General features: G+C 36.5%; 2 protein-coding genes and 1 long non-coding RNA gene across 5 annotated transcripts; 2 read left to right on the top strand and 1 right to left on the bottom strand.

Moving 5' to 3' along the window:
* The first annotated feature begins 2,687 nt into the window (after positions 1–2,687).
* LOC113698182 (vacuolar iron transporter homolog 5-like) lies at positions 2,688–6,595 on the top strand. Of its 2 annotated transcripts, none has more exons than XM_027217897.2 (3): positions 2,688–3,249; positions 3,385–3,501; positions 4,331–4,665. In XM_027217897.2, the coding sequence occupies exons 1-3, from the start codon at positions 2,887–2,889 to the stop codon at positions 4,406–4,408; spliced, it is 558 nt and encodes a 185-aa protein (XP_027073698.1). In that variant the 5' UTR covers positions 2,688–2,886; the 3' UTR covers positions 4,409–4,665. The 2 variants fall into 2 exon arrangements, with proteins under 2 accessions (XP_027073698.1, XP_071913706.1); XM_072057605.1 differs by lacking the exons at positions 2,688–3,249; positions 3,385–3,501 and adding exons at positions 3,519–4,052; positions 6,080–6,595 and having other exon boundaries at positions 4,331–6,007.
* LOC113698183 (uncharacterized) lies at positions 5,645–7,734 on the bottom strand. The gene is made up of 2 exons (XR_003450128.2): positions 7,020–7,734; positions 5,645–6,561 (listed from the first exon to the last, which is right to left on the bottom strand). It is a non-coding gene; the product is annotated as an uncharacterized lncRNA (long non-coding RNA).
* A 2,870-nt stretch (positions 7,735–10,604) lies between these two features.
* LOC113700139 (diacylglycerol O-acyltransferase 2D) lies at positions 10,605–14,832 on the top strand. Of its 2 annotated transcripts, XM_072057604.1 has the most exons (10): positions 10,605–10,936; positions 11,046–11,120; positions 11,219–11,304; positions 11,856–11,962; positions 12,053–12,208; positions 12,876–12,962; positions 13,436–13,533; positions 13,796–13,883; positions 14,063–14,116; positions 14,391–14,597. In XM_072057604.1, exons 1-10 carry the CDS (start codon positions 10,737–10,739, stop codon positions 14,490–14,492), a joined length of 1,053 nt encoding a protein of 350 aa, XP_071913705.1. In that variant the 5' UTR covers positions 10,605–10,736; the 3' UTR covers positions 14,493–14,597. The 2 variants fall into 2 exon arrangements, with proteins under 2 accessions (XP_071913705.1, XP_027076444.1); XM_027220643.2 differs by lacking the exon at positions 14,063–14,116 and having other exon boundaries at positions 10,608–10,936; positions 14,391–14,832.
* The last annotated feature ends 3,043 nt before the right edge of the window (positions 14,833–17,875 follow it).

Raw genomic sequence — 17,875 nt, 5'->3', positions numbered from 1 at the left:
AAATCTCAGGAAGAAAAGACCCTCAATACTGCAAGTTTGCAACTATGCATCAATATCTAAAATTTTCAAGATTTCGTCTACCCTAAGCCCGTATGAACAATTTTTAAGAGGTACGTACGATGCTAGAATAATGATCCCTTTTCTTCCTTTTTTCTTTTGGGAAGAAAAAGTTCAATTGAATTTCGATCACCACCGTAGATTAAAACATATTCCTGCAATTATAAGTTACTTATAAAAATTTTTATAGATCATCCATCAACACAATTTTCATATCAACGTTAAAATTCAAATATACGAGACCTTATAAAAAAAATGATCCGTTGTTGTCAATTGAGTTGGCCGTCAGAGTAACCATCATGAAAAGCAAAACAAGACTTGTAAGAAATGTATTGCAAGACAGAGTTGCCCCGAAAGCTGTGAACTTTGGTTGACTAAAGAACCCGTTAAGGGCCTGAAGGCAAAATCTTGAAGGGAAGAAACCAAAACGCCGCTGCTTTTATGGTTTTCAAGAAAGTTAGTTGACAATTCCATGCTTTTCGGCGCGAGAAAAGACTCTTGCAACAGGTCCGATACCGTTCTTTCATGGCCATGGCATTTTGGGGGGGTGGATGTTGTTGAGGGAAATGATGGTAAATAGAGAGATAACGGTTACAATTATTATGATGGTCACTAGAAAAAAAAAGCATAAACACACTCTGGAATGCTAATGATCCTACTATCATTATTAACACGAAGAAAATTGGTGTTAATTATGGAGCTTTGCCATCATGACACCACTTCGTTTTCAACGCACAAGCCTTACAAGGCATCCATGGTTAATTATCTATTATGCATATGTTTTTACGTATTAAGCGTAATGAAGAAGAGATGGAATTAAGAATCATCTGCATGTTAGTTTTAATTAAAATGGTTTGCTTACCCTTATTTTAGCTAACAAGATGTTGGACATTGGAATTCATCTCAATGCCTTTGAATTTGTGCTGCCGCTAGGCCTATGCAGTTCACATTCCCCTATCCCCCGCCGCCCTGTTGTCTATACATTCCCCTGCCTCGCCCTCACTCTGCCCTGAACCCACGGGGGGCGAAAAAACTTATAATTAATAAAAAAATGTAATTAATAATTTAATATAAACATATTTGTATAACTAATTAATAATTTGTATTATTATAAATATATAACTATCAGTACAAAAATATATTATGTATATGATTATAATATATATACATATAATGGGGATGGGCGGGCGTATATTCTCCCGTTCATTGTCCCGTTTTTTAGCCGCGGGGGGTGGGGGGTGGGGAGGAAGGTACCCTCCGTCCTACCCCATCCTCTACTCCATCGACTTCCCGTGGGGTTTATGCCTCCCAATCGTTATTTCCATATATTCACTGTTATATTTGAATGTATGATAAATAATTTTAATTTTAATTTTAATTTAAATATTAAATTTTACATATACTATGTATGTATCTAAATCTACCAATGGTTACATTGGAACGCAGGAAAAATTAATCATTTTACTTATTTTAGAAGCCTAATGAATTTTAGAGACGGTAGCATGAATAATGAATCGGATTAGTGCGCGTATTTACAAAGCCGCTGGGAAAATCACCGCTCGATGGTATTTTGGGATGGGCCAGTGTGTCATCACACGGGCTAGAGGCCTAAAGTACAACAGGCCCAACTATCGTAGGCACTAAAGCAAAATTGGGTCACTGGAAGAGCAATCCAAAGCCTTGCGGCATTTTGAATGTCTATTTAGATGTACAATTGCCATTTGTATTTTGCGTCACAAGCCCACTATGATATGAAACAAGGTGACCAATGGTTGTAGTCTACTGCATTTTTATTGTTTTTGGCAGGGTTCTTGCAACAAAATTGCTTTACTCCAGCTTCGGAGTTTTATATTAAAGAAATGGCAAATCTTCTACGCATTGTCAGTGTATACACTTGCGTGTAGGGATGCATTCGAGGTTAATTAAGATGAGTGATACCACATTTGAACTTGAACTCGACAATGCTACTCGAGTTCAATCAAATAAAGATTTTTAAACTCCAACTCGATTCAAGCAAGTAATAATCTAGTATATGAGATCAAGCTCGACTCAAGTAAGCTTGAGAATCCTTCATGCCGAATTCAAACTTGAACTTGATTTTCTACTGATAAATTTCACAACTTCGATAGTTAAAAGTGTAATTTTACATACATATTATTTTTAATTAAACAAACCTTAATTATTCGAATAAACACGTCAAACACTTGAGCCTCCTTCTCTATGTCACGTGCTCGACTTGAACTCACAAACGAGGTACTTGATCTTCACTTAAGTTTGATTTTGACCAAACACAAGTCGAACCATTATTTTAGTTATTCACAAATAGTTAGCGAGCAGCTTGAATTTCTAGCAACTTTATTTACGGGTCTAGATATATGCCATACATATGAATTATCCTCTTTTTTTTCCTTTAAAAATCGCCAAAGTACTTACCAAACCAAGCAAATGCCAAATGGAGCTATGACTGAGAAGAGCTGGAAAAAAATGTGTAATGTCAATTATTAGTTAGCTTTGCAGGTTAAGAAGAGAAAACGAAGTCGTGATTTTGAAAAATATCCAAAACAATAGAGCGAAAATAATTTTCCAAACGTGAAATAGAAATGGACAACATGGATTTTGTAGATAAACCTGAACCGTACCTTCTCAAAATTCTCCCCAATTTCCTCTTGAAAAAAAAATCCAAGAATCAAAAGATAAGAGAAAATCTTTTTTTCCCCTCTCTCTTTTATACTTCCACTCCATTCTTCTTGTTGCGACCCTGCGGCCTGCACTCTGAAAATTGTAGGATCACTAAGTCATAACCTTATTCTCCTGAAAATCTTGTAACTGATGGTAACGTCGGCTTCATCATCCCTCTGCAACTCGAATTCACTCATTCATTCACCAAAACCATGGCATCCCAATTCGTTTCCGCTTTCTCGCTCCCTCAGTTTACCACTATTCATCCTAAAAACTGGACCAAAGAAGAAAATTTCAGTTAACAATGCTCGTAGGCTGAGAGTTTCGGCCTTAACAGAAGGTTCTTCTAAGAATGATGGAGAAGATGATGACCCTTCAGTTCCTTCCTGGGCTAAGCCCGGCTCAGATGAGCCTCCTCCCTGGGCCCGTGATGAGCCGCAGCAAGATTCTTCTAGCTTTGAAGTTCCCTACTTTGTTTACTTGCTTGCCTCAGCTGTCACAGCCATTGCTGCGGTAAAGGCCCTTCATTTTTTTGAATTAAAATTCACATTTGTTTGTTATAGACTTTTTTCTTTCGTTTTCCCTGTGGAAGTCGATGCTGATATAATAGACCTTTTGAATTTTGCTTGGTTTTCTTTTGTTTTGCAGATTGGTTCTGTTTTTGAGTATGCGAATCAAAGGCCTGCATTTGGAGTTTTGAACTCAGATAATGTATTCTATGCTCCATTGCTTGGCTTTTTTGCTTTCACTGGCATCCCCTTTTCGGTGAGCCAATTTTCTTTTCCAACAACTGCTCTTGTCGTTAGTAATTTGATATATTTGTCAATAAACAATGCATTATCATTGTCAGGATTACGCTTTTCTACACTGACATTGCACAAACTTCATATAGAAAGCGTTCATATGCATGACACGAGAGTTAAATAAAGAAAAAGGAAAAAAATGAAAAAGATTTTGTGGTCTTATGGAAGTTCAGTTCCCATGTTAAAAGCTTACCACTTCTCTTGTATAGATAAAGTAGATGCACTCGCTGAACAATTCAATATTGCTGCTCTATAATACCCTTATTGTTAAAATTCACGGCTGTTATTCTTGTCTGTCTATAGTTTGTTTTTCCTCTTTCGGAGAAGGGGGAAGAGGAAAGGGGCGCTTTCTCAAGCTAGGAAGTAGAATGATTTGGATGGCTCTTGATCTCTATATCGCTTCTGAAGACTTCGCATTCATTACAATTTGACCTCATCAAATTGCTTGAATGTTGCTGTTGATTTAAGGCTCTTTTTCTGTCAGAATCTAGCATATCAAATACCTCGAAAAGCGTAATGTCACTTCCTGCAAATTGTTAAAGATACAAGTAAAACTGTTTTAACATCCTGGACCATCTTTAATGCTCTTGTATTGCGAGTGTATACTAGTGAAAGCTTTACTTAAACTGCTACTGCTAATTAACCAGATATTTTTTTTGGTTATAAAAGATGCATAACATTAAAGGAAACTAGACATTAGTTCAATAGAACTACAAATCCGGGGAAACTAACTCCCCTTGAATCTTCATTCATAAAAGATGCATAACATTAACCAGATGTATTTTATCCAGGCATTCCTTTGGTTCAAAGCAGTTCAAGTTGCTAACAAGGAGGCAGAAGAGCAGGACCGCAGGGATGGTTACTTATAGTATTCAGTTGTAGTTTCCAAATATAGGATGCCTTCCACTTAACTCTTGTTGGTTATATATGACTGGTTGTATTAAGGCCAAAATGCATTGGGTTTTATCTTGCATGTGCTGGTAAGATATATTTAGATGCTATGTTTTATATGCGTGTCACCCATGGTATAGTTAGCTGGCTGTCTCAAGCTGGAGCATGAAGTTATTTTCTTTTCCGTGTAAAAGACAGTGGTAAACATTTTAATACTGATCAACGATTTTAGCTACATGAGCCAGAGACAGCTGGGAAAATGACTTTGGGAGCATGTTAAACTTATTACGTGGCCATCATTTATGATTTGTCTGTTACAGGCTGGTTCTATTTGCTTGTCACAGAATGAAATCAGTTTTCTACTTGGAAGAGCCCGTAAACTAGCTGAAATGGTTTCATTGGTGAAGTTCCATTGGTTGGAAAGAATTCGTTTGTCATGGGAAAATATTCAATTGAATTCTATCTGTGACTCGTCATAATAGCACTGATTCTTGTTATTGCTGGTATTGTTATTGTCATAATTGTAATCTCATCGCCATTATTGTCAAGATTGTCTTACTTATCTGAGAGTTTGGTGTCATGAGGAATGAAGAAATCATCGGAGTGTTTCGATTGGCTTGTTATGAATCAAAATGGTACTGTTAAGTGTATATCATGAGCAACGAGATGTTTATGTCACGAACAATTCTACCATCGGCTTGGGGACATGATCTCGTTGGTGAGATAATTGCCCTATGGGACTGCAATTCTCCTAATATATATGCTTGTATTTTGTCTGAAAGTGGATCTCTATTCAAATTCAAGATCATTTCATGCCCAAGATTGTTGTTTAAAGTTTCGGGTAAGTTGTATATTTGAGGTATTTTATGTGTCAGAGTGATGCTGTTTTAGTGAGAATTGATTTGTGTTAGTATACATTTTCATTTCATTCTAGCTGCTGTAATTTTTGGAGAACTAGAATAAGAAAGTTAACAAAGTTGCACTCACGAAGCTTGTAGAAGTACAGCATGAGCTTCTTCAGAGCTGTCTTAGGCTTTGACGTTATAATTTGACATTTCAATTTTTGGAGCCTTCACTGGTGCCACCTAAGGGAATCTGTTTCTTGGACGACATTGGATAGGGTGGGTTACTTGTATATATTCTCAACATGCACATTGCTTCCACGTGATTAGAGTGTGGCTTGCAGACTTTAAGTAAAGAATTAGGAAGTGTGCTTTCCAGTCGAAAACCACGCTCCATTTCTGACCTTTGTCTACATAACATAGCTGCTTCTATGTCAATTGAACCTGGTTCTGGAAATAAGCTTTCTGTAACAGCTACACAAGAAAAAGTACTACAGGGAATGCAGAGAGCTCAATGGCTTAGAGCAGCCATTCTTGGTGCAAATGATGGTTTGCTTTCGACTGCATCCATGATGCTCGGAATAGGTGCAGCAAAAGACGATCAGGAGTCCATGATCATTTCGGGGATTGCAGGAGCTCTTGCAGGTGCCTGCAGCATGGCTGTCGGAGAGTTTGTTTCTGTCACAACCCAGAGGGACATCGAAAAATCAACAATCCACAAAACTTGTTCAGATGGTGAGTTGCGCGACCTGCAAGTTGGTGATAATATCAACATCCATTTTCTAACTCCTCATCCATCTGTGCCAGAACCAAACAGATCTCCATTTGTAAATCTGGCCAGCGAAAGTGAGTCATCACAAGGGAAATTGTCTCCATCTATGCAGAGTCTGCCCCATATTTTGGCTCCTTCAAGGCCTCCGATGATGAAAGTCGTGGTAACGGATGCAAGAGCAAGTTGATGGCAAAGAGGAGGCCCTGCCTAATCCATACAAGGCAGCAGCAGCATCAGCCTTGGCTTTTCTTTGCGGATCGGTGGTTCCCCTAGTGGCTGCTGTGGCGATATCTCAACACAGAACCAGGATTGTGATAATAATGGTGGTAACAACTATTGCTCTGGTGTTGTTTGGGGGACTTGGAGCCCTTCTTGGCGGTTCACCCATAAGATTATCTGCAATGAGAGTTCTAATAGGAGGATGGATATCTATGTCCATCACATTTGGCTTGATTAAGGCTTTTGATGGAGATCATAAAGCTCATAAATCATCATGATTCTGCATCTTAGCTATCAACTACAAAATAAGGAAATCTGAATTAGTACATACACTCTACACTGTTTCTCCAAAATAATTAAAGCCAAGTTCAAGCAATCATTAATTTTCACGAATTTGAACTGAAACACAGACGCTAGACTCTTGAAGAAAGCGTTCAAATTTATGTAATGTTGGCCAATTTACAAGAGGAAATTCTGCACATGCCCGAACAACTAGTGGATATGGCCTCTGTCTAAAACCTTCCTAGGAAAGAGATGTACTAAAACCTTCTTCTTCTTCTATTTAAAAGAAAGGTCATCTTGTTACCATTACATAGCTATCCTACCATATAATCCTTGTTGGGAGGTCAAAGAGAATCAAGGGCTTTATATGTTTGGATTCTCTGTAAGAACAAATTGGACAATCATTAACGAAATTCTTTGTCAAGTAGTGTGAGGGATCCGGTGAAGTGTCACCATTGTAGTAATCGTTTTTACCTATCTCTTAGGAACCATCTTAACTATGTTGGCGTGGAAATGGAAATGCATTGGTGGTGCCTGGTTATTGACTCTGCCTAAAGATACCTCCAATACGCTGATTCCAACCCTCCTGGGAAATGGCATAGCAAGCCCGAACCCTTCCATGGATGACTTTGGAATATCCCATCATTTTCAATAGGAAGAAAGTGAAAAGCCAAAATTGGTTACATAGTGAAGAAGATTCAGTTGGTTCAAACTCCATAGCATCGATCCTTTAATCAACTGCAAATTTCTTCTTCGCGACGTATGTTCCTTAATTGCTAATGGGAGAAAACTTTTCATCTTAGATTGTCTTCACAACACTAACCTAAATGACGTAGAATACGTTAAACCTCTTTAAACCGACACAGGCAGTTGAAAAAAAATTAATGCAAGTCAAGACTTGGTTGGTTGTCTTTGCATCCACAACCAACCATTGCTACCTTTTGAATGCAACTACACCTCACAAAAAACTGACGTTCATTGGGACGATTCCTTGGCTTGTTTGTTCAAATAACAAGAAATGAATTTAAAAGGGTTCTAGATTTCTTTTCCTTTGGCAGCATTTTCTCGTGTGCATCATCTATTTATGGTAGAAGAGTAGAAACGATATGCGTCCAGTAAGTTCACCTTGCCTAAATGAGGCAATATTGAACTCAGCATGCAGGCATTTGACTAACAAAGATGACCCCAATCTCGATACTTTGATCGAGAGAGAGAGAGAGAGAGAGAGAGAGAGAGAGGAAGAAACGAGTGGCATGGGAGAAGAGAAACGATAGAGATATGAGATCAGAGCCCATCATCAGATCAGATAAGAATAAGCAATAGCTGAAGTCTGCATAATGAAAGAAGGGAGAACGTGACAAGAGGGTGGTTGTCATTTACTACTACTACAACTACTTTGATTGACAAATAGTAGTATTAAAAATCGCAACTATTATATTACATCTTCCTTTCTTACAAGCTACCACTTCAGAAAACCGTGAGTTCATCTTTATAAAATGCAAAGATATATTTTCTACATCTCTCCATTTATAGAAAGACAGGAAGTAGTCAAGGTCATGGGTGCCTCCTAAGTCCTCACAACAAAGCCCTGGACAAGGCCTGAAATTTTGAACATCATGGACAAACAGGAAATGCAAGAACAAGTTTTACCCACCCAAGATTAGACCAATCCATATGAGATAAAAATATATCAATGTGACTGAAATTTGGAGCTTTGCTTGTGCTGAGCGTTACTCTGATAATCATCCTTCTCTTTGATCAAGGCAATAGAATCAGATCCATAGACAACGGACGGCTAATGTTTAGCAATGAGTTTCAGACAACTTCAAAAAGGCATCTCAACAGTCAACTAACTCCAAATAAATACAACTTTTATTACGGTTTGATGGACCATCGAACGTTGTTATCTTACTTTTAATAAAGACGATAAGTGCCACAAGACCTTGTGGTCGGTGGATCATCGCAATTATGACCGCGTGCTTTTTTCTTACATTTTCTTACCGAAAGTAAGAGTTACGCAAATTATGACCGCGTGCTTGGATAGCAAATTTTTTGAATAATTACTGCAGTATAGATTATGACTTGATATAATCAAAAAGTTTGATTACAAACGTGTTTAATGATGCAAGCAAATACTAACTCCAACTTTGTAAGCAACAAAACATAAAAAATAAAAATAAAAAAAAAACTTTGTAAGCAACAAAGAGAAAGAAATGAAAAATACTACAGGTGTAACTCTGATGCAAGCAAATACTCTAATATTATTGTAAGTAGAGGTGGCAAATCAACCCATTTAACTAGATTTACCCATACCCGCCCATGAATAGATGGGTATGGGTATCTTAAATTTTTGTATATGGGTATAAATGGGTTACCCAATAATACCCATTTAATAAATGGGTATTATTGAGTAACCCATCAAACCCATTTAAAATTCTCTTCCCCCCAAGTCTCTTCTTTTCCCCTACCCTTTTTTTTTTCAAATTTTTCATTTTGTCATGATGTTAACATTATTATTATTATTATTATTATTATTATTATTATTATTTGTTGGTTTTATCTTATTATTTTATTTTTTTCTTAGTTTGTTAACTTGCTCATTTTTTAGCATTACCAATTTATGATAAATTTTAGCCTATTTTCTTGTCTTTATAAAATGAAATTTTAAATTTATATATGAAAAAAATGTTAGGGGTTCAAAATTTTTGGATTAATTTTTATAGTACTTAATTCAAATTTTTATATTCGTATTATTCAATTATTAAATAATAGGTAATTTTGTGACATAGAGTATAAATGAAAAAATTGGTAAATAAGTTTATTGAACATTATAAGTAAATATTTAAAACTAATGATGGGTACAAAGAGTGGTATAAATTGATAACTTAGTTTGCAAAAAATGAATTTAAATGAGTTTGCAAAAAGTTAAAATAAATGAGTTATAAATGGGTAATTGGGTTACCCAATTCATTTTTTGACTTACCCATTTATACCCATCTAATTAAATGGGTATAAATGAGTTGACTCACTTATACCCATTACCCATTTTACCCAACCCAAACCCGCCCAAGTCACCCATTTTGACACCTCTAATTGTAAGCAAGGCATTGAAGAGTGAATTAGTTCAGCTAACGCTTCTAAAGCTGTTTTACCAGTGACTGTATGAACATTTTCAAAACGAAACCTCAAATTTTATTTTATTCATTTCTGTTTGGGACTTATGACGATGATTAATTAAAACGTGTTCAAGTACTAAAATGAGAAACCTGTGTACAAGAAGTACTAATAAAACCTGTGTACGTACTATCTTTTTTATTTTTACCATATAATTTAATAAATAAAAATCATACCATAAACATAATGGTGCGTGAAAGTAGTACTGTCACTTTTTCCTTTCATAAAAAGAAAAAAAAAGAAGTGGGACCTAGACACATCACATTTGCATAATTTATTATTATATCTAATAATCTTCAGTAGGGAGAGGAGAGCACGTATTTATTTATGTATTTTAAATGAAATTTTGGCATGTGACACCACCACTCTTCACAGCCTGGCTTAATCAACAAAAACAAACTACAATCATCCATTTCGCATCGCCATCCATCACCCCATATCTCATTCTCAAGCCCGCCCAAAAAAAATAAAAAATAAAATAAAATGAAAGGAAAGAAAAAAGAGTAGTCTTTCTTTTCTCTTTTCAATAACAAATTCAAGTTCTCTTTTTTTTTTTTTCCCTTTTTTGTGTAGTATTAATTCTTCAATCAATGCAATTATTTGAAATATTTCTTTACAAACTAGTACTAATAAGTTTCGATTTTTTTTTTTAAAAATATATAGTTTGGTAGTGACGTATATATAAGAGACGTAAGCGAAAGTAAGGCCTTGCTTGGATTGCAACTTTCCGTCGGAAAATTACGTTGTTTTCCGTGATCACATTTCCCTATCACCTTTTTCCCTCACATACATCAAATCGCTACAGTAATTTTTCATAAATGACGAAAAATGCAATCCAAACACAACCTAAGTCACAAAATTTCCAAATGGTGGAAGGCACCAGACACCATCCTTGTCATCTCTTAACTTGACGGCACTCTTCTCATTTTCATTTTTCGGTTGGCTGTTTTGTTTCGGGTTCTGCATAAATAATAACGAAGTCCTGGTTCTACTTCTCGGTCTCAAGATCATCAGCATATGGCTACGACGGAGATGAATGGAGAATTGTTAGCTCACAAACAACCCCCGGAGCAGTCGACGGCGCTGGAGTTCAAGGGAACTCGAGGCTCATTATTTCATACGGTCCTGGCGCTGATATTTTGGCTTGGCTCGGTTCACTTCAATGCCCTTGTCGTCTTCGCCTCCTTCATCTTCCTTCCATTCTCCAAAGCCCTCGCGTCAGTCTTTTTCTCTCGCTCTCTCTGTTCTCTCTCTCTATGCGTGTCTCTAATATATATTCTTTGTGAAGTGTTTGAAATTGTTGTCGTAATAAAAAAAAAATTTCAGGGTAATTGGATTGCTGGTGATATTTATGGTGCTTCCTATTGATGAGAGGAGCAACTGGGGACGAAAATTAGCTAGGTTAATCTTTAAAAATTTTGTTTTATTTCAGATAATGACAGACAAACTTGGGAGTTCATTTAATTGGTGGCATTTTTTTTTGTTTGGTAAATTTTCAGGTATATATGTAAGCATGCTTGCGGTTACTTTCCGGTTTGTTTGTATGTGGAGGACTATAAGGCCTTTGATCCTAATCAGGCTTACGGTATTTGCCTTCCCTTTCAAGTCAAGATCAACTTTTTTCAGGCTCGCTGTAAAGATCATCATAATTGATGGGGTGGTGGTAAATAGTACCGTATCTTCTGCAACATTTACTAGAAGGGTAGTCAAAAAAGCTAATGACACTTGTCTTTAGTAAGGGAGTCTTGACCAAACCATGATACTTTTCGACGAAACCCAATTCTAGATAGTACAGATCATGACTTGATTTATGAGGAATGCTCTAATCATTCAAAATAACTTTTACATTTGATCTTTATAAATCAAGAAATTTCCATCCGTTAATGATTTACTGCATTTTGCTAGAGGAAGACATTAGTTATGAACCCAATGAGGGTCCAAGTTTCTGAGAATGACTATTAAGGTATCGAGGCAGACAAATTTCACTAGCTTTCTTTCTTTATCTCGCTTGATCCTCTTTTCCACTGCAAATCTTCCCAGCCTCATGCATTTATTGAAGCATGTTTTGTTGGGAAATATCCCCTCTCCCAGCACTTTCCATGAAAATGATATAAAAGTAGAAGTTCTTCTGTGCAGTTTTTGGCTATGAGCCGCATTCTGTTTGGCCAGTTGGGGTTGTTGCACTTGCTGACCTTACAGGTTTTATGCCTCTCCCCAAGATCAAGGTTCTTGCAAGTACTGCTGTAAGACCCTTAGGCCTATTATTCATGTGAACTTAGTTATATAGTCGCTGTAGGAAATGACTCGTGTGAGTTATGAAAAAATTGGACCAGGTTTTCTATACACCATTCCTGAGGCATATATGGACATGGTTGGGACTTGCGCCAGCAACAAGGAGAAACTTTCTTTCCCTTTTGGCATCTGGCTATAGCTGCATCATAGTGCCGGGTGGAGTTCAAGAGGCATTCCGCATGGAGCATGGTTCAGAGGTTTAGTGTTGTACTTGGATTTTTGAGTCAAAGTTCATCATTTGTTCTGCATATATATATATATATATATATATATATATATGATTTTTAGCTACCAAGCTTTGCAAATCTGATATAGTTATAAACATTATACAACTCTGTTACACTTTTTTTTGTGGATAGCTATTGAGAGGATTGTAATGCTGTGAAAGATCCACTTTATTGAAGTATTCGTCAAACCATGATGTTCACATAGTATTTGGTGCACATATCCATTATTCATCTTTGAAAAGACGAAATAGGACTTTCCAGATACACATAGACTATTCTGCATTGATCACCAAATTGTATTACAAAACATGTGATCTCTATCTTCGGACAAGAAGATTGAGATTGGTAGGCAATTTATCCACATAATTTTCCTGCTCATCTGTGCATCCTTTCGTCTTTTGAGTTCTCTTAGTGTTATGGTTGAGTTTTCTAAAAGAGATGGGAGAAAGGAAGAAACTTTGTCTGTGTAGTTTAGAAAACAAACTAGAAATGTGTGAGGGGATGTTGGAATTGCCCAAAGTTTTATCATATCCTACTTCCGCATATACTTTTGTGACTAGAAAATCCCCTCTATTTTTCTTCCTGTCATGCCTGTAATTCCCTTAGCTGGTGTTCATTGTGTAGCTTGTCGTTGTAGATTGCCTTTATTAAGTCAAGGAGAGGATTTGTACGGATAGCTATGGAGTCAGGCAAACCTTTAGTTCCAGTTTTTTGCTTTGGGCAGGTACTTGTTGCTCTCTCTCTCTCTCTCTCTCTCTCTCTCTATATATATATATATATATGTATGTATGTATGTATATATGTATGTATGTATCTCTCCTGTTCATAACATCTGCTATCTAAAAGATCTTGGAAATTTGGCACCATGTCCTATGTCGAAGAGCTTGAAAAAAATGATAACACACCCTCTGTAATGTCTAAGGCTTGTGTATTGCACTACGCATACGTAGCAGAATGCCTTTGGCTTTGAATGGGGCCATTATATATTATTGGTTCCACATGTTTTGCCCTAAAAGAATTATGCTGCTAGAGCATAAACATGTCCATATTTGAGTTTCCCTTGTGCTAGATTCCACCATAGAATTGGAGCCATTACTCACAATATCACGAGGGCTATTGTCAATAGTATAGCTTTGCTTTTGCATCTTGCCACTGAATGATTGTGTACTTCTCTTCTTGATTCTCATTTTGATGCAGACAGAGGTCTACAGGTGGTTGAAGCCCAGTGGCAAGTTGTTCTTGGAATTTTCTAGAGCTATAAAATTCACCCCTATTGTTTTCTGGGGTGTCCTTGGGTATGTCAATCCAATTTACTTTTAGTCACGTCTTGTGCATGGTTAATTTTACTTGGACTCAATTAGTGGTCTGTTGTTGTTTAATGAGAGCATCTGAAGTAGCATGATGAAGCTGGATAAATTCTAAACTAAGATAATAGAGTTCTTCATTGGGGAAGTGAAATGCAGATGATCTTTTATTTCCAAAAAGTGTAGTTCTTGGATAGTTTCCTTTATTGAATGTCACTTCACTTGGAGTTAAGCACATAGTAATCTCTTGCAGGTCTCCCATGCCCTTGAGGCATCCATTGCATGTTGTTGTTGGAAAACCAATTGAAGTCAAGAAAAATCCACAACCTACCGCGGAAGAGGTACTTCCAGAACCTTTGTTTTTTATACATGAAATTAAACTATTTTGTGGCAACTGAAATTATGTCGATGGAAGGGAAATCCAATGAATGGGGTGCGGATCATAGAGAGCTATTGTCTATCTTTCATTGTTAGAAATTAATGGATTTAACACTTTATTTTCCATTGGAAACTATTATAGGAACTTACTTTTCAGCCTGTGGCGCTTGAAGAGGCCTACAGATTATGTTCACTTGTATGTGTATTGCCAGTACATCTCTTCTGGTGGAATTATCTGAGTAAAATTCATTTCTGGCACCTTTCCAACAATATGACTGTTCTTTATTTACGCAATATATTGGTACATTACTGCACCAACAAGAGACTGTAGTTACAGGTCTGCATTGCTTTAGGGAGATTTTAGGTGAAGCACAGATGTCGGTGTTTTGCTATTTTTCTGAGCTAAATGGGCAAAGGATTCCAGGGATCTAACTGAGTTCTTTTTCTATTTCAATTAAATCCAATAAAAGGTTGCGGCAGTACATGGCCAGTTTGTTGAAGCACTTAGAGATCTCTTTGAGAGGCATAAAGAAAGGGTTGGTTATGCTGATCTTCAGTTGCAAATTCTTTGAGGAAAACCTTGTATCCATGCACTTCAGGGATAGAGATTGCTATCCCTGTGTTTGGTGTGCATTACTTTCAAGTGCGTTTGAAGAATCCAATATACGCTTAAGAAATTGAAAGATAGGGAGAAAGAGGCTCCATTCAAGGACGCAGGAGCCTCTCCAGACATCTCATCTCTGATCTTTGAATGCTCTCTTCCTTGGAAATGCGCAAAGAAAACCAGAAATCCCTGATAGGTTTACCAGAAGCATTAAAAATGCATGTAAGCTTTGTACTGGAACTGATGTGCAGAACATATTTTGAAGTTATCTAATCAATGAACTGGTGCCCAAAAGGGAAATACACACACGGACACGCATATACATATCAATGACCTGCTATTGTTCTTTCTGTCTGTTTGAATAATATGTACTGTATGCCTCGCTGTACTATATTCAGAGTTAAGAATGGTAGAAGATGACATGAGCTTTTTTTTTCTTTTTTTTCTTTTCCTTTTTAATGGGTTGACATGAAAGTGTCTTGGATATCTTCTTGTTGCCTTCAGAGGGTTGTACATTGATTGTATCTTGTGATTTGGATCCCGATTCTTATATATAGATTTAAGGTTCGTTATGCAGCCCTTTTACCATAAGTCAAGGACTCATGCCATTTGATGGTAAACTAACCGTGTACGTGTTGTACAATTAAGCCGGAAAATAGTAGTGTCTACTCCTCCATAGACATGGGCAACAAGAAAATCTTTCAGGGTATCCACAATTATGGAAACGAGGGGGTCATAAATTTTTGGACTAGTAAATGTTTCACAAAAAAAGGTAAACTTGAGTTGAGTTCCTCCCTTTGGACCTAAAATTCATCAAGATATTCTGCTTTGGTGGTTTTATCGCGTCCAGCTGCATGAGAGACTCGTTACTGCGGCTCACAGAGTAGATGAGCAGACTTCTTCATTAGTCCGTTCAGTCCAGCTGAGGACGATGAAGCATACAACATCTACGAAGATTACAAAAATCTTGTCATTTGAGGACCAAGACTTTCATAAATTCTCGAGTTAATTCAGACAAAAAGTTACCATACCATGGGTAACTCTCTGAACTTGTCAAATTTGTTCGATTCTGCTGCAACTGCAAAATGGACGAGTGCCTCGGCCGTAATCATCCAATGGCTGCGTTACTTACGGGACTCAAAACAGTCGCTGCATGCAGCATCCAGAATGATGGAAAGATGCGGGGTGATTGTGCTCTAATTTCCAGTCTCGCCCCTGTTTAGGCTCCGTACTCAATTCTTATATGTGTAGTAGTTTGGAGTTGCATCAATCAGCATACGTAAAAGTTGTATCGAGTACTTTCGTGGAGTTACCGTACAAGGTTCCCTTTTTTTTCCCTTTTTTTTTTTTGGCGAGAGGGGGGGGGGGTGTTTTCTCCCCTTGTTCTTCTTCTTCTTCTTAAAGACTAGGGATAATTTCACAAACCTCCCTTGAGGTTTATGACAATTTCACTCGGCTCTCCTTAGATTTTATAAATTATACTGACCTCCCTTATCACAATAAAATGACTATATGACCTTCACTTAATAAATAATTCACAGTATAATGAAATGAGATTAAAAAAAAAAAAGAAATTTGACTTTTTTGACCATTCTATTTATACGTTACAACTAACGACGATTTTTCTCTTACTTATTATCACTCCGTTCTCATCTATCAACCCATTCCTCCTAGAATTCGCTTTCAAATTACCATCAATCATTGCCTCTAACTACAGCCAATTATACCACAAGTGATCCCTCAAACTTTACTATATTTTCCTATTCCTCCTTTCTTCTCTTTAGAATTGTCAAATCACAAGTTTAGTTAAAAGATTAGATTTGATGGTTGAAGTAAAATTCGATTTCATGATTAAACTAAAAAGAGATGAAGAGTCATAAAATAATAATGGAACAAATAATGCAATCATTGGCCAAAAGAGGAAGACGGACGAAAATTGGTAAATTTACTAATTTGTTTATCATCCATCCAAAATTTTTTAAAGATGTTAATAAGTACATTTATATTTTTTTAATACTTGACGATTGTTGGTTGTGGTTTCGCCATGGAGATAGAGTTTCTTCTCTGAATTTAAGATGTTAACATGTTTGGAGATTTGATAGTAGACTAGATTATTTCGTTTTGAGAAGGTGTGAGCATTGGATTTGAAATTTGGGCTGTGATTAGTTATAAATAGAGTTTTGGTTTTTGGCAAAATGAATTTCTTGAATATCCCTATAGTCATAATGATGCCTTCCTTCTCTTAAACTTGATTAATCTCATGCATGCCTAAATCTCTCCAAAGGATTTTCTTCAAGGCCATAATGTGGCTCATGCAGTAGAAGTTGAGCAACTTATATGGAGCGTGTCCTATGTTGCAAATTATGGAAATATAAGGGCAGTGATTGTGAATTTAACCATTCCCTGAAACGAATATTTAGAATTGAACACATGCTTTGGAAAAAGTAATTTTATGACTATGATGATAGAATTGCTTGAGTTTAAAATTTGAAATAAGACTATTTTTTAGGCTAGTTCGTTAGTATAGCAGGTTTGGTTGAAATATGGAAGAAAACAATTAGCAAAATATTTTTTGTTTTATTTTTTTACAAAAAAGGTAGTTTAGGATTTTTGAAAAAAAATGATAGTTTTTTGAGCTTATATTATTATATAAATAATAAAAGCAAAGGAGATAGTTGTAATTTAATAAATTTGAGGGGAGCTATCTGAAATTGTCAGAAACGCCATCAAAGGGGATGGGGATTGAGGGTCACGTACGAACGGTTAGGTGGGTGTAACCGCGCAACGCAATTAATGGTTCAATCATAATTCGTATTGAACCATATCCGTTTAGTTTAATTTGACTAATTTGACTAACGTCAGATTGACCTGTTAATGTTATAGTTCAATCCAGTCTGACCTATTATTACATACTTACACTGCAGCTTCTTCACCTTGCCTGCACGGAGGCTCGGATCCATCAAATGGTGTAGTATTATTTGACTTGAAAGATCAAATAGTTTTGGGATTCGCTTATGGATCCATCACAACATAAAATATGTGGTTATTATATATGCAAATACATGGACTACTAAAAAGAAAAAAGTTTTTTTTTTGGCCAATATTTCTACAAGGACGAATCAATTCTTAGGTGTATAAAAAATTGTATGCGATCAATGGTTCTGAAATCATGCGCCTGGCTACAACCCGCGAGGATGATAATAGAATCTGAAACTATCCCCAAATAGGAAAAGACGCAAGTTCTTTTTTTTTTTTTTTCTCTTATTTCCCTATAGGTGGATTATAAGCAGGTGACAGTAGTAATTTTGTGATAGACCAAAACTGAAAGCATAATTTTACTTTCTTGGCCTT

The sequence above is a fragment of the Coffea arabica genome, chromosome 7c, assembly GCF_036785885.1.
Source record: "Coffea arabica cultivar ET-39 chromosome 7c, Coffea Arabica ET-39 HiFi, whole genome shotgun sequence".
NCBI classification, from domain to species: Eukaryota; Viridiplantae; Streptophyta; class Magnoliopsida; order Gentianales; family Rubiaceae; genus Coffea; species Coffea arabica.
The sequence above is the reverse complement of the archived record's forward strand: the minus strand, read 5'-3'. Positions and strand labels throughout refer to the sequence as shown.

What these genes read in the sequence shown, in the direction of transcription:
- LOC113700139 (XM_072057604.1), top strand. Translation starts at nt 10,737, where the DNA reads ATGGCTACGACGGAGATGAATGGAGAATTGTTAGCTCACAAACAACCC. An exon ending in CCATTCTCCAAAGCCCTCGC is followed by an intron (nt 10,937 to 11,045) that starts GTCAGTCTTTTT and finishes AAAAAATTTCAG; the next exon opens with GGTAATTGGATTGCTGGTGA. An exon ending in TGATCCTAATCAGGCTTACG is followed by an intron (nt 11,305 to 11,855) that starts GTATTTGCCTTC and finishes TCTTCTGTGCAG; the next exon opens with TTTTTGGCTATGAGCCGCAT.
- LOC113698182 (XM_027217897.2), top strand. Translation starts at nt 2,887, where the DNA reads ATGGTAACGTCGGCTTCATCATCCCTCTGCAACTCGAATTCACTCATT. An exon ending in CTGTCACAGCCATTGCTGCG is followed by an intron (nt 3,250 to 3,384) that starts GTAAAGGCCCTT and finishes TTTGTTTTGCAG; the next exon opens with ATTGGTTCTGTTTTTGAGTA. An exon ending in TCACTGGCATCCCCTTTTCG is followed by an intron (nt 3,502 to 4,330) that starts GTGAGCCAATTT and finishes TATTTTATCCAG; the next exon opens with GCATTCCTTTGGTTCAAAGC.